We start from the raw sequence: 16127 nt of genomic DNA, 5'->3' as shown, positions 1-16127 counted from the left end.
TGTTTCAAGTAAACAACATTAATACACCAATTTACGACACAATAATAGAGCCAGGATGTAGGCCAGTCTCCTCTCTAAAACATTCAAAGATGTCAAGCAAGGTTAATAATATCCAAGTGAAAAACTGATGTCATAGACTCAGCCTCAAATAAATATGTTTACCTCCATTAATAATGATCTTAATATTTATTCTATAATAATAGAGAAATATTATCTATGCAGTATGGTGTTTAAACAAATAAATGTCACTGGTCAGATAGACCATTAACTTGATATTGGACAAAGGTCAGTTACAAAATACAGGTATACATAACACATGATCAAGGAGAAAAGCCAAGGAATAATCAAAATAAATATCATAACAATATATATATATATATATATATATATATATATATATATATATATATATATATATATATATATATATATATATATATATATATATATATATATATATATATATATATATATCTGTGTGTGTATGAATGAATGAATGAACGAATGAATGAATGAATGAAATAACAGACTCAAGACGCAAATAAACAAATCCTAGAAGCCAAAATGTTAACTAATTATGATCAAGGGGAGGCAACCACACAGGCCATGCATATGTACCTGTACTTATATGTTGGTTCTTGGAAGAAATGGCGTTAAACTTCAAAGCAGAGCCTTCACTAGGAATCCAGGAAGCTATCATGCCAACCAATCACACTTATGTATGTATTCCATCCTGAATGTGTACAGATTCAAGCGTGGGTGCACCTTGTGCAGACGTGTGTGTGTGTGTGTGTGTGTGTGTTATTTCTTCCCGAGGGAGATAAAGTAAATCCACTGTGAGAATGTGGATGAGTTACATGGTTGGCCTTGTCGGGCTTTCCCGCGACCTTACATACTAGCAATTTTATCCTCCAACAAATGGGAAGATGCCTACATTATATACATACAACTTTAGTTACTGCTAACGAGAACAGGTGATACAGAATAAACCATAGTCAACTATGGCGACTAGAGCTAGTCGTAGAAGGGTCTATGCTTTAAAACCATAGACGTGAGTGCTTTAAAACCATAGACGTGAGCCAACGGAGAGCAAGCGCATGTACATGGATGATTTGGGGACCGACAGCGCCGTACGTCCGCACGTGCGTCAGCACATATTGTTCGGTACACGCCACCCATACTAAGCCGGGATCAGGTCCATAAACTGGTGAAAATGTCAGCTGGCATCATCGCCACCCACCGATTAAACGACCGATGGGGAGCGTGGATGGAAGACGGACAAGCTTCACCGGATAGAAGCAAGGGCTAGAAAACGATTCAGGAGGGTACTTTGGAGCCTCGAAACCGAGTACAGTTTGTCAGCGGGCCAAGCAAAGTTAAAAATGCATATCTAAGAGTAGCGTTGGAACTATAACATATCAGAACGTCACATATCGAGCGCGACATTCAAAGTCTTAGCGAAAGCATGATGTTCAGCCGATGTCAAGCAGTGGAAGACCGCTTCGCGCACCACCCAGATTGTCTCGGCTAGTTCAAAGCAGCCGGCCTTTGACGTAGTCTTCTCGATACCGCTTAAGGTCCCATTGTGATTGCGACCTGGAGATCACACTGGCGTCGTTTCTGATATGCAGTTTACTACAGCTCGTCCAACGTCTGCGCCGAGCAGTTTGGTGGCCTCGCAGCCAACATTCTTCTCGTGTTTTCTTCCGTTGTTGTCATGACCTAAATGGTCACGGGATAATTCCTCACATTCAAACATCAGGCCCGGAAATCAGTCGTGCTGATGCGGTTAAGAAACAATACGTTGACACCGCAGCCACATCTATAGAAAAATAATGGATATGCCCGAGACACAGGAACGGTCTGCAAGGCAACCTGAATATGATCTCGATTAGGGTCGTGTTCGTAGCACAACCTGTTGACGATTCGACAATTAAAAGCAATGTGAACGATATCGTCATGCGTTTAAAATCTTATGATGACAGCCAAGACGCGAGTTGGATCTCCCGTGTGTGTGTGTGGGGGTCGCCATCAAGGCTGTCCTCATGCATATGGGCGTGAGCACGTGTGTAAGTCTGGCAAACTTTAGCGGCCCACAAAGACGCGGTTCTAAAATAATGCGCTGACATGCAGAATGCGGTTGTACGAGGCAGATCATCCATGGTTTTAAACAACGATTGTTTGGTTCAGCGACTACCTAAATTAGAAACGCTAGATTTGTTGCTTCGGCATGTTCAGTTCTGAACGAAAACGGCCCGCTCAATGTGTTTTACAACGATTAGATGATTCGACCAACTTTTACGCTATTCTATCTACCGATGTGCCTATACACATCAATGGGCGCTCACATAGAAATCATCCACCGCCGTTTGCTTTATCCCAGTGTAGTACCAAAGTTTACATATTGGCCCCACACTTGAAAGAGTTCAATCTAGTTCCAGCCTGTCACCTGACACAAGCAAAGAATGTAACACTAAAATATAAGTTATTGTTCTAGTATGATATAGAAAAGCGTCTGTAAACCTTTGTTCAAGACTTGGAATAAACTTTAACAGTTTTCAGAATCAGGAAACAGTATCGCTGATTGGACAGTATGTCAAATAGCATGGGATTATACGTCCATGATCACGATGTTATAGTCAGTTTTGCGCATCAGTCAGAATTAGCTGGAAGTTGGGTCTGTTGTCCTAAACATGTGCATTGACTCTGAAGAGTTGCATATAAACGGGAGATAACATATCATTTAAGAAAGTGGTATTGTCAGGTATTAGGCCGATGTTCTGCAGCCATTTTCTCATTCCATGTACGATTTTTCTCTCTGCGGAGATCATTTTAAAACATGACAGAATGGGTTGCTGTGCTTGGACATTAGTATATAGCTCTCGGATTTCACTCGATGACAAGTAAAGTGTGCGTGCGGTTAATGGTCGTTTTGTGCAGTCATTTACGTCTTTCGAAGAGCTCGTTGAGATGGGAAAATAGTACGAGTACGAATGAGGAGTCTTTAGAAACTCGTTTAGGAGAAGTGGGCATGAGAGAAGAAATGGAGATTAACGGAAAAAGATATAAAACAGAATAGAATGGACAAGGAGACAAGGAGATAAAAGGTAGAATGAGAGAAAAAGAAATTATCTGTAGAGAAACAGGCAAAGTTGGAAGAAGACAGGGAAATGTAGAATTAAAGGATTGTAAATAGGAGATCGAACACAGACAGGCAGTAGAGTTCATGGAAAGAGATTGAGCTCTAAACTGTGCCTTTGATAAGCACACAAATATGATAAATTTAAGAGGAATCACTGCGTAGAAGTGGAGAAAGAAAATGCGAATTCAAAAGATAATAAACAAAGTAATTAGTTTATTGAAAATGAATTCATAGAACGAAGTCGTTATTGGAAGCACAAGTACTAGCTTAAAACTGTGTAAAATAGGTAGCCGTATCAATGAGCAGTGCATTACGTGTAAGAAGTATGGCTCTATTTTGTCTGACTTTAAGAAACGTAAACGGATTGATTACAAGTTGGCGGTTGCTATAGAAAGTAGATTGTGATCCAAAAATAAAGGACCAAGATGATTTGTCGCTTTGTAGCAAGACCAAAGCGAATGCGCATATCAAAGTATGATATAATCCGTCGGCACGTGATTTTTGCCCCGAAAAAGTACCAAAATCCAAAGATACCGTTAACGGGCAAAATGTTTCGGTTTTGCTCTGCACCGAATATACAGAAGTAGAGCTGAGACGGTGCATCGACTTGTATGATAAAATTCTTGACTAGAAATACCCGTACACAAGATAACCAACGGATCGAGTCCTAGCTGATCAGTTTTCTTGGCGTGGATATTTTGTAGGTCGTGCGGCGTCTGTAGGGAGCAGGGTGATGAGAGTACCGTTCGGCCAAATGCATGTGATATATACACCTTATAAGAAGTAGCTGTGGACATCAGTGACGTACCGAGCTCAAATGCCGCGCGGGACGGAGGTCCGAGATGTCACTTATTTTATGACGGGGACATCAACAAGGACAGCATCACAACATTTTCAAAATATCATCCTCCTTTTTATCATCTCCCTCTCTTTTTTCATCTTTCTTTTTTTCTCCTTTTTTGCCGCCCGGGGCGATTTGCCAACATTACCCGCTATTCGATACACCAGTGGTGGACATTACGAATCCAATCTTCCAAGTAACTAACTGGAAGAACGGTTACATACTGGCGCTTGTCCATTACGCTACTAGATATACAGAGGTGGTTGCTTCGCCGAGTATCGAAACCGGACGAGACGCCGATGTACTGGTGGATTATCTTTAGTAAATCAGGAATGTCCTAAGAAACTCTCACTACGGCTGTCACGTTTATAACAAAACATTTAAACGTTTCATTGACCATTGGCACATAAAACGATTCCGTTTAAACATAGTTAAGTCACTACCATACATGACCTGACAATTTATAGCCAATGTCGGTGGCTTTTGTCATTAAAGATATTGACAGAAAAAGTAATGTCTTTTTAATTAAGTCTGAAACTAAGTATTTTCCATAATGATTCAGATTATTTGATATTACTGTTTACCTCCGTTTCCGCTCAAATTCTGACCGAACAACGACCGCTACATGTATTGAGAAACATCAGCAAGACAAGGCGTATTTAAGATAAGATAAGAAATTATTTACATCATATTGTATGATCCATACAGCTATATATTAAAACGTACATGTATTTAAAACATGAAAATCATAGATGTCTCATGTACACGGATAAAGATACATATATACAACTACTAAATGTATCTGTTATTGTTAAGAACAAATGTATACAGTATACGCTATTTAAAATGTAATCTGTTACATTTAGCCATTATGGAATACGGACCAACTCATCGTTCTAATGGTTTTATAAATGACAATAACGGGATCAAGATTAAAGCTAGAATTAAAACCCTTCTATATCCAACATAACTGAATCTGGCTTGTACCTAAATTTCTTTAAACATCAGTTGTACATGAAGATCAAAAGTTACACGATGTGTATTCCATGACAATACTGTGAAATAAATGTTAGGCCCAATACATTTTTGCCTTCTTTCGAGAAACCAAAACATGCTGGAAAGCTAATTGCTTTATTTGTCGTTTAAACGGAAAGAGGGTTTGGTAAACGTTTATAGGGTTGATACGAAGCGACCGCATTGACACGCATGAAAGTGAAAGCCTTCTTTCTCACAAGCTATATAACACAATTTTCTTTGAAAGTAATAGCAGAAGAGTGTCCATTATTATGGATATAACAGGTATAAACAAAACCACTCAATATGCAACGATTTTGAGACAAAATTTAACTGCATATATGCGATAGCGATTCACTTTATTTTTCTAATTAGCTGAAATCTATGTGATTGGTTTCCCAATTTTTGCTGCCATAGGTAAGCCGTAACAGATATGACAATAAATAGGTGCATGTCAAGAGAAGGGCGTACAATTATCTGTATGACGAAAAGGAAACGAAAGAAGAAAACCGCACGAGCTCACCGATTTTGATGTTATTAGACGAACTGTTTGCATTGAGGACTAACAGTTCAGATCCGTTCGAGACCGGTTTTATTGCCAAAACGAGGGGACCACGTTACCCCAAGCATATGTAAGCAGCAGACTGGTAACTGTAACCGAGTGAGCAAACTCTGCAATTATAAAGGAGTGTTTGGCAGCCATATGTCAAACAAATTCCGCACATACTTTTGGACAGGAGGGAATTAATTTTATAGACCCACCACAAACCCCTCACATTCCCCAATGCTTTGGAGACTTATATCGATTCCACTTCCAAGCACTCAGAGTATTCAGGTGTCGGAATTTGCACAATACAGATCAGATTTGTAGACGTCACTTCCAGTTTTATTTTTGTACAACGAGACCTCGTCTCTTTACTGATCCACGTCCCGCTCAGTCCATCTCGTGGCACTACCACATCACCTAAGACAATTCCATTACTTGCGATTTTATGCACAACTACATGTTGTTTAAAACATAAATTCTGCACTGTTTCAATATGTCGAGATGGTTCAAATCACACGAGTTCTGACCCGTAACATTGGATTGTTTATACCAAAATTTAAATACATTGTGTTTATTAAAAATCCAGATTTTTTCTAAACACAAAATAAACGTGATCTTGCTTTCTCAGTAAAATCTAAAATCTACATCACTTTTGTCCAAATTTGTTTCGATGTGAAAAGTAAACCAGTCCATTGATAAGATATAGCCAATGCATTTATCTTTAAAATACAATGCTTCATTGTGTAGTTTTATTATCCCAACGCTCAATTTTTTTTAAAGAAACAAACATTGAAAGGAAAGAAAGATGCAGAAGATAGAAACCATATCATTTACCATGATCGTTAAAGAAAGCTTCTGTATGCAGGATTGCAGCTTCGGCAGCGGTCTCGTGCAGATGAGCGTGGGGCGAGTAACCGGGGTTCATGGACTCCTTGTTAATACCACCCAAGGCAGCACTGTTGGTCCCCGACATGTCCCGTGCTCCACCGTGGCTGCATTTACCAGTCGTTACCATATTGGCGTCCTCTGTAAGATCAATGTTTAGGTTTAAAATGGAAATTTCATTAAAAGAAAATAGTTTCATCGGAAATCCTGCATTGTCCGTTAGAACAATGGAAGGGCACTGGAAATCAATAAAACCCTTTGAAAATAGCGTATTTTATATGGAAAACCTTGGCGGATCGAGAGGATGTCTTAAGGCTTTGTCCTAGCGACATCTATTGGATTTCATGAGTTGCCCCCCTTAGCATGTAAAAACCAACTAAACAATATCGTGCAACAGATGCATTGTACATCGGCATAAAATGGTGGAGGCAATTGACTTCAAAAGGGTACTTTGTAAGTTTAACACCAAAAGTGTGATTACATACCAGAAAGAAGCCATTACTGGTGTGTTTGCGTGAAAGGTATTTTTTTACAAACTCGGTCTGGCAGTGGAATATCGCTTACTGATTAGTCGATTCAAGTTATGTGCTCCCTTGTCTCGATCACATAGGAACAGTGTTCAAATCTGAACAACTTAATTTTGATTGGATGTGGTGGCTTGAAATTCACAGACCCGAAGCACAGGAATATCTGCTTGATCCTCCAAGGTGTAGATAGGCTAGCGAAGATGGCTTATTGGTTGTTTCTAACATTAAAATTAAAACTCTGTCTTGGTGACCACTTCACGAAGTTGGACTTTCCCGTTCTGTTAGTACCTAAGTCAAAGTAATATCGTCTATTAAAATACAACCAAGCGTGCAAATTCCTAAGTGAAAACAACCAAATATATGGTGTCTTTCAGAAGTCTTCCAAATTTTGGAGTATAAAGCTTAAGGTGTTAATTTTGCCAGAACTATCCATATGTCCTAACATAGCAATATCAATTTCAAATGGACTTACTGTATGGCTTCGTAACATCTTGTCCACTCCGGTACCCACTGGTCAATAAATTACTGGTCACTAGTAGGTTACTTAAGCAAGGGGTTCCGAGTGTTAATCTACAAGGAACAAAAAGATACTTGTAAACTAAATTATTACAGACTTAAATTGTGTTATGCGATTATCCAGTCTTTAGCGTACTTATGCTCTAAATAGTAAGCTTCTGTCTGAAGTTACTGGCTTAATATTTATAGGTTACTGCATTTGTATGGGAGAATATGAACGAGTTTTGCAAGTAATACTTCGCGACTCATGCAAATGCAGTAACCTATTTATTATACATCCATTTTGGTTTTCCACATAAGGCTTAATAATAAAAATGAATAAACTACAAGAAACACAATAAATGAATTTTTGCCGTATTCCAAATGAAATACACAACCGTAGATTCTTCAATAAACATTAACAATATTAATACGCACCACCGTCCAGCGACCTTTGAACTTCGTCTTGCGCTCGATGTTAGTTTTTTTTTAAAAAATTGTTTTGGTCTACTTAAAATTGAAATATATAGTCATATTTTGAATGAATGCACATTCAAAAACTTTTCAATTTGGTCTGGAATGGATGGAGATGTTTTTCTGTTGATTCAACTCAATTTCGCTTTTCTGTTTGTGATAGACTGTATTTATCACCTGAGTTAATTCCGTTTGATTTGAACAGTGGACTGGCATTGAATCTACCGAACCTCTGTTCCGTCATTGATTGTTTGTAATCATAATGTGCGAAAAAAAAACTTCTTATTTTAACTGAAATTGTCAGAATATGCTACGGACTATTACATTCATTTCGTGTTGAGCACAATAAGGAGGATATGATTTCTATTGGAAATGGAGGACGTAGTTACAGTACAATTTTGTTGTTTCTATCAAGCTTTTGGAACCCATGACATGGGTCATGAAATTCCAATTCGCAGAACATAGAAAGTACATCTTGAGGAAATTCAAGATGCAAAAATATAAGTCTGTTTTGTTGCTATTCTTATCACCAGCTAAAGAAGACACGTGTTTATGCCCTGTCACTTGCACACACTCTGTTAAAGGGACCCCATCTAAGTACTGTACATGATCTGTGTGGCTTTTGTCGCTAGCCTACATACAAAACATTTTGTATCACAAAACTTAAGCGGGGAAGTTTGAAAAGCAGTCAGGCTACCGTGTGACAACTAGCGGAAATACGACTTTCTTCATCGACTTGGCTTACTGTTTCTGAGGTTCTTAGTTTTCTACCAAAGCCTTAAGCTCCGTTCTTTTCTCGAATCTAGTATTTGGACTGTCTTGTAAAATGGTACGTATGGGATAGAAAAATGTGATAGCTTTTGGCCTCAATATGCTTTCTGTGATATTTGTATGAACCACAGAGAACACTGGTCATAGTGGGAACAATTCTATTTACTAACAGTTAGGAACATTTATTTAAAATTTCTCTTTAAATGATCAGAATGGTATTTTCAAAAATGCGTCTCTCACGTTTTGTTGAGAACATTACGAATATCACGTTCATTCGTTTGCTTGTTTGAAAGTTTCATTTGTGATTCAGTGAACTCTTCTAGGCCGATAAATCAGCATCTCACGCGTGATGATATTGATTGGCGGTTTATGGGATAATATCGAAAATACATCCAAACCTGCAAAAATATGCAGCCAATCGTGACTGCATACATCGGCGTACATTTTATACACTTATCGGTATTTATCGCGGCTGTAGAGCTTCCGTCGGCTAAAGGGTTTTCTTGGTGACATGTACATTATATTTCTGGAGCAAATCCTAGGTTTAGCGACTTGTAAAAACACGTGTAATAGTACAAACCTCTATCCTGTAGCCATTTTGAATTACGCGCTAGATATGGCTGTTACTGAGTACCGGTATGTGTCTAAAGTGTATCTAGGTTTGTTCTGGAAAACTTTGCATGCAACAAAATTGCAAGTTTTAATGAACAAGTGACATCAGACATACACATCGTTGATCAATATCAACAAAAATTTGGGGAGTTGATTTATCGGACTAGAACTCCTTTACATCATTAACTTTATCATCCCTTCTTTCAAATAGACGAAGCAGCTTGTTTAGTTCATCCACAAACAAATCTAATAAACGGAAAGCTAAATCGTCTACTATATGAGCGTACGTTGTTTGTTTACAAACTAGTTCCTAATGGACCATGCTATTTTTAGACACACAACGTGCAATATGAAGCCGTGCAACATGGTAAAAAATACTGCACAACTCTAACACCATAAAGCTAACCGAGAAAAAAAAGTAGCACATAATAAATCTATATCTCATGCAAGTTAGATTTTGCCACAGTAGTGACGAGACAGAGAAAAGGGGAGAGGTAATTCCAAATCCTTCAATTTGCCTGTCATGAGAAAACGGTTAAAGTTTCAGGCAGTACCATATTAATCCATATACGACATATGTGGACTGAAAGGTGAAACACGGATGAGTCAGGTGTCCGGTTTGATTTGTCAATCACAAGGAGGCAATTTTCCTTGACGGCAGCCAAATTCAGACTGGGCTCTAGTTAACAACTGCTATCGTTTTTTACGACATTTAGAATACTTGGAAAATATCTTTTGTCATCTTGAGCAATCATTACCTGTCTTTTACCAGGGTAATTACTGAAGAAAGAATTTAAAAAAAACACATACACTACAAATGTCATTGTCGAGAGTTTCTGTTTTGACTGTTGTTATTTGTTATCTTCGTATACCACTTACCCACAGCTTCTGCACGTGTCAAAGTCGGGTGGAGCACTGGCCATTATTGGCTTACCCGTGATTCCTGAGGAGAAACAAGTCTGTATAGGATTAATTTTATCGAAATGTAAATTTTACCCAATTTACGTTGGTATGAATACCAAACCTAGACCATTTAATGGAAGGCCCTGGAATTTCTGGAACATTCTGTCAGAATGATTACTTTTTATAACTTTTGTATGCTTTTAACGCAGAATCAAAATAATAAATAAGACAGTTTCAAACTTAGTAACGTCATAAAATGTATCTTTAATCATTATTCCGTCAAATCAATTTATTCAATTTTCTGAACAAAATATAAACCCACCGTTTTTATTTCGTTTTAAAGGCATGCAGTGTGTATGTCTTCCAGTTCAGTGTACACATTATATACTTTGCACGAGACTATTTATAGAAGCTAGTAAAGTACTTCTCCGTACGGTTTATGCAGAAATAAACACTATTGGATCGATAACATGATTATGTTCTGACCAGTGGAAATCTTCCCTTGATTTATCAACTGATGCACCTGCAATTATTACCAAATAATTACACAGTTTTCCAAGCATTTGTAACAATAATTTAGATTGGTTAAAATTGCATCACATGATGCAGAAAACTAGTAGTTATTAATTCGTAACACCAGAAAGGAACTACTTATATATTCATGCGCCAATTACACCATTGTTTCACAGCGATCAATTATAGATCTGTTATTTATTTCCTGAGATTCATCATTAGATTTTTATATGCCTGTAATTATAAAAGCTGAACTCAATATTCTGCAACCATTTATGCAGTTTGTAGCCGATTTTCAGGCTTAATAACTTCATGAATCCTGCAAAATACCAAGTTAAAGTCTTAAATAAAAATATTAACATTCGTCGTTTGAAAAAAAGAATTCAACATTTATGCTCATTTTAAATAAAGTTTAAAACACTTGTTGAATAATGTCAATTTGTTTCCTCAGTGGATTGCGAGTTCGAATCCAACCGAGACCAGCCTCGCGTCGCCTGGCGCGGTAGGCTTAAGTTAGAGCACATTACTCTCGTCGCCTTGGCGATAAACAGTGTTTAAAGTGTTATTGTGACTTAAACACTAATCAGTCAATCAATCAACCACGACTTTGCATAACACGGAACTTGTTTAACTCATTTTATGAAAGTCGTTAAGGAAATTGTAAATCTAACCTAGAGGTCGGTAGATTTGTTTCCCGCTCATCTCGACCCAGTTGGTATTGCTGTAGAACATCTGAAGGAGATGCAGATACTGGCCAATCAGCTCTCTGGCAGCATCATAGCTAGGGCTGCTGCTGTTCAAAATCTGAATCAGTGTATCTCTCAGTGTCTGCATCTTGGTGTTGGCTACAAATCAATCAATCAATCAATTCATCAATCAATCAGTCAATCTTTTATATCATACTTGTGATCGAGTTAACGGCTACTATTAAGACTTTTGTAAAAAAAATTACGTTCTTTTTCATGCTTATATTATTCTATGCTCTTTGGTAAATTGTCTTGTGTACAAAAAACACTTACAAACTGAAAGTCGTATTTCTAAAAAATGACAAGAGTTTCAACTGAATTGGTCGAATGGAATCAATCATAGTTACCATGTTTGTGCGTTGCATTGCAAAGTAGGCAGTGTCGAGATTTTCGAATAATATAACATTTTTGTCTGCTTTCGCAAAGAAAGCTATAAAATAGGTAATTAATTTTTTCCATTTTGAATACTCTCACGCACATTCCCATCCCTAAGTGGAAGAGACGTGACATGTAGAGTTACCTTCTCTGATCTTTTCACCATTAAAGTGCCAGACGGCCTCAGTTGGATGATCCTGGTCTACTTTGTTGTTATGTTTCACAATGTCATCCATGGCTTCCTGGAAACGCTTCTCAGACACTAAACCTAGGACAGGAATGAACAGGTGTGATATTATGACATACGTATCCACAAGATTTTGTCTCTTTCATTCTTTCTTTCCCTCTTTCATTTTCGTTTGTTCTATTGGCAAATTTAATACGTTTGCAAAAGGGCGCAAAGTTTATGGCCTTTATACACAAATACTTTCTTAGCACTCTCCTAAAAAGTCTCAGACGCAACAAATCAGAAATACTCTTTATAATACATGCATATTAATCATCGCTGTTCTATTTATCCACAGTTGTGCTTCGTACGCATCCAATTTTAAACGAGATTTAGGTTTTAACTAACATCTATGCTCGCATATAAGTCGAGGCCAGCTGGCTGCATACTGCAGAGACCCGCATCTGCCATCGCATAACGCGCTGACAGCTATGGGTGCATGCAGTTTGTAGGAAACAAACATTAGAAGAAACAAAATATGGCACAGTATATCAGGGTCTATGTTGTTTACTGTTGGAATTATCTTTTAAAGTAAGTAGAGATGGTAAATACTTCTTGGTGTTTGTTTTTGCCGGGATCAAATAATACGAAGGATGTTTTTTTTTTAAAAAAAAACAAAATAGGACTGATAAACTAAGCGAACTTCAGTTCATATATAGGACAAAAATGCTTGTAAAATAGATAATCATTGTATATTTTTCTTCATTTCAGTAAAACAACAAGAACAAGAGAATATTTTCGGGTAAACGGTCAATAATTAAATATCTCAAGTATCTCAGCTAATATTAAACTAACGGCATCCGTATTTGTGGAGAGCATGAGTATAAGCTTTTATATATATATATATATACACACACGTGTGTGTGTTTGTGTATGAACCTACGTTTCTTTAAAATTTCGAATTTGTCCTAAATCTGGATCAAAAAGTTCAAAATGTCTTACGATGTTGTAATTCAAGTGTCTAATACTGAATGTATCCCGCATAATCATCGTCATTCAATATGGGCAAAGAGGTCCCTCTCCAGAAAAAGTAAAAGTAGCTTCATTACGTCTCAGAATTTAAGTAATATAGTACCACCACATTTTAAAAGAATTCGAAAGTGCGATTTTATATTTTTAGTGCGATCTGCATTTCTGATCAAAATTCTTTTATATCAGAAACGACATTAAAAAAAGGCCAAGTTACAATGGACAGTATTAAACAGAAATCAATAAGGTTAGAAATATGATCATTTTGTGATGCGGTTAGGGTAACATGTAAGAATTTCAGTCGACGCCAATATTAAAACTGTAATGAGATTATGGATAAGGAATAGGTTGATACCTCCATAGTAACCATCGTACAACTTCCGTGCATCAATGTCTCTGATTCCTGACAGACTGCCCGCAGTGCACGGGCAGCCCGGGACGGGGTTCTTTTCGAAGTATTTAGCGACTGCCTGGAAAATGTACGAAATACAAATTATATATATATATATCCCTTTATTTTACGTTAGATTTATCCGCAAATACTTTGGAGTTTCAGATTTGAATTCCTCTCTAGTGATTTTCAGTGAAAGGAACTGTAACTAAATAACAGTAGTGCTGTCCAGCTATCATATTTGCTGATGATCTAGCTATCGATCACTTAATCTCTACGATCAGGATTTAAATCTAATCTTAATTTTTATTTGTTTATATGTTTGTTTTTCCTTTTCGCGTCATCGAGTGGGTACTAACTTGTCCATAGAAAGATATTGTTAGAAACAACGGGGCTTTGAAAGGTACAAAATATGTTTTCAGCCCAAGTCGATGTTTAACAAAATACTGAGCGTGGCCGTTTATCTTGTTCTCTAAAAGTCCTATAGTGAGGCTTCTCATCGTACCAGGGACAGGGAACATATTTCTATTCTGTTTCAGAAGCTATCTTTATTACATGTAATTTAGAAGAAAGAAAGAAAGAAAAAAGAATAGCAGAGTTCCACCATCATAATTGGACCATGAAAAAGAAGACCAGTGTTCCACCATCATAACTGGGCTATGAAAAAGAAGACCAATGTTCCACCATCATAACTGGGCCATGAAAAAGAAGACCAATGGTCCCCCATCACAACTGGGCTATTAAATAAGTTGGAAAAAAATATAGCATTGGCATGATCATGGTCTCGCCCCTTCAGGAACAATCTCAGCTAGCACTGAAATATTCTTGCTCTCTACCCTTAAGGTAACGCTCTACAGTTTCGTATTTTGCATAGGGTTAGGATTTTAAAGAAAACGAATTTCCCCGGCTTTCCTCACTGGTTATACTGGCTATTTAAAAAAGACCTTGCATATCTAAGGTATAATTCAAAGAACCTTTAATTCCCTTTATTTTTTGGTTTATTATTGATGGGTTACTATGGATTATAGAGTATACAGCTTGGCTTACTCCAGATGTGCACCTTTCAAAAAATGCTAGCTCCACTTGGTCATTTTCACTTCCTGAACTTCAGAGGTAAATTTTATAAAAAAGAGTGGATAACTTTTTTTCTCACTTTTTATATATTTGGTAATTCATTCATTGCACTTTCAGAAGCTGGTATTGTCTAGTCTGGCAAAATTCATTTTCCCTATTTTAATAGCTGCTATGGATTGTGTACTTTAGACTAATTCAGGCTGATTTTTTAGCACAAGGGAGCAGTCATTTCAGTTAGCAGTGTGTTTAAATCATGTACAATTTCAAAAAGTACAATATCCAAAGAAATATCATCCACATTACATTACAGGTATGCCAAAATTCTCTCCATTGTGCATGTTTTAAATGCAAAACAACTTCAACTTACACATGCCACTCTCTCAAAAGTACATAATAACTGGTGAGCGCCCCCAAGGTAAAATCTCTGCTATTTCATATTCTTGCTCTCTGCCCTTAAGGTAAAATCTCTGCTATTTGAAGATACTCTCCTGACTGATCTCCATTTTTTTTGTTGGCAGGAATCTTCTTACACCCAAATCATTTTGCAGAACAAGTGAATTTTTTCTAATTATAGACACGATCTCTTATAGCGGTCACTATATTGAAAAAGGCTACAATTTCCATATATGGATTAATTTTCATATATGTAAAAAAAAAAGCAATAGCAACACCAACAAAATATATTCTTTAATAAAGAATTCTTGTTTACAGAGAGAAAACAAAAGTGACGGAACTTTTTGAAACCATCTCCCTCCTGCAGCAAATATACGAGTAGAAATATCACTGGTTAAAAATATTATTGAGTGAGATACTTCATGTCAAAGCACACACATTTTCATTATGCTGCAATAATTCCGTCAAAATATTTAGAGGTACCACACTCATAATAAATTATAAAAGGACATTTTTATTTTCAAAGACAGTTGTAAAAAGGACTCACCTGGAGAATTCCTAACTGTGTGATGTCATCGTGTGTATAGTCGTTGGGCCCAATGGAAGAGAAAGGATTCGGTAAAAATGCGAAGGCGAGCGAAAAAACGACCGAAAGCACAACAACTGTTGTGAACATCTTGTGTTCCCTTTATCTTACGTTCTGCTTGTTAGACGGCACTGGGTTCTTTTGTATCTTCAGAACACCTCTGTCACCTGACCTTTTGCCAGACATACCAATCCTACCTTGGTGACGTTAACATTATGTACATTGCGGGGCAAATATGGGTTGTGATGTTGTGACGGTTCAATCTACGTAGTTACAGAGGACGAGAAACGGAGATTAAATTTATAAGACTATAGTTGTTTACAGCCTCAGAAAACACCTCTTACTGTGGCACAAGTCAGCATCTTCGAGAATGTTAGATATTAAACAATGGAATTAGACATATACCCAGTTTTAAGCGCAGTACTCTTTCATCCACATATATATTCACACTAGCATTATAATGTTAACGTTTTGAGCACGGATACGTTATTGGGATACTGTTAAATCGACCCTGATTGTAGGTTACTGAAGTCCACACTAGCAATATAATGTTAACGTTTTGAGCACGGATACGTTATTGGAATACTGTTAAATCGACCCTGATTGTAGGTTACTGAAGTCCACACTAGCAATATAATGTTAA

The 16127-nt window shown here is 37.2% G+C and overlaps 1 protein-coding gene across 1 annotated transcript in view; it reads right to left on the bottom strand.

Annotated features, from left to right (window-relative positions):
* The window catches only part of LOC149791762 (von Willebrand factor A domain-containing protein 7-like), a 34347-nt gene extending 18669 nt beyond the window's left edge, over positions 1-15678 (bottom strand). Inside the window, exons 1-7 of the mRNA XM_089970263.1 lie at positions 15446-15678; positions 13396-13510; positions 11991-12113; positions 11396-11569; positions 10188-10251; positions 7429-7526; positions 6379-6570 (exon numbers count right to left, since the gene is read on the bottom strand). Coding sequence (XP_089826389.1) covers positions 6379-6570; positions 7429-7526; positions 10188-10251; positions 11396-11569; positions 11991-12113; positions 13396-13510; positions 15446-15574 — 895 coding nt within the window. The 5' untranslated portion in view covers positions 15575-15678. The remainder of the gene's footprint in view (positions 1-6378; positions 6571-7428; positions 7527-10187; positions 10252-11395; positions 11570-11990; positions 12114-13395; positions 13511-15445) is intronic.
* Between the last annotated feature and the right edge of the window lie 449 nt (positions 15679-16127).

Source organism: Sinohyriopsis cumingii, chromosome 9, assembly GCF_028554795.1.
Source record: "Sinohyriopsis cumingii isolate HCF-2022 chromosome 9, ASM2855479v2, whole genome shotgun sequence".
NCBI classification, from domain to species: Eukaryota; Metazoa; Mollusca; class Bivalvia; order Unionida; family Unionidae; genus Sinohyriopsis; species Sinohyriopsis cumingii.
The sequence above is the reverse complement of the archived record's forward strand: the minus strand, read 5'-3'. Positions and strand labels throughout refer to the sequence as shown.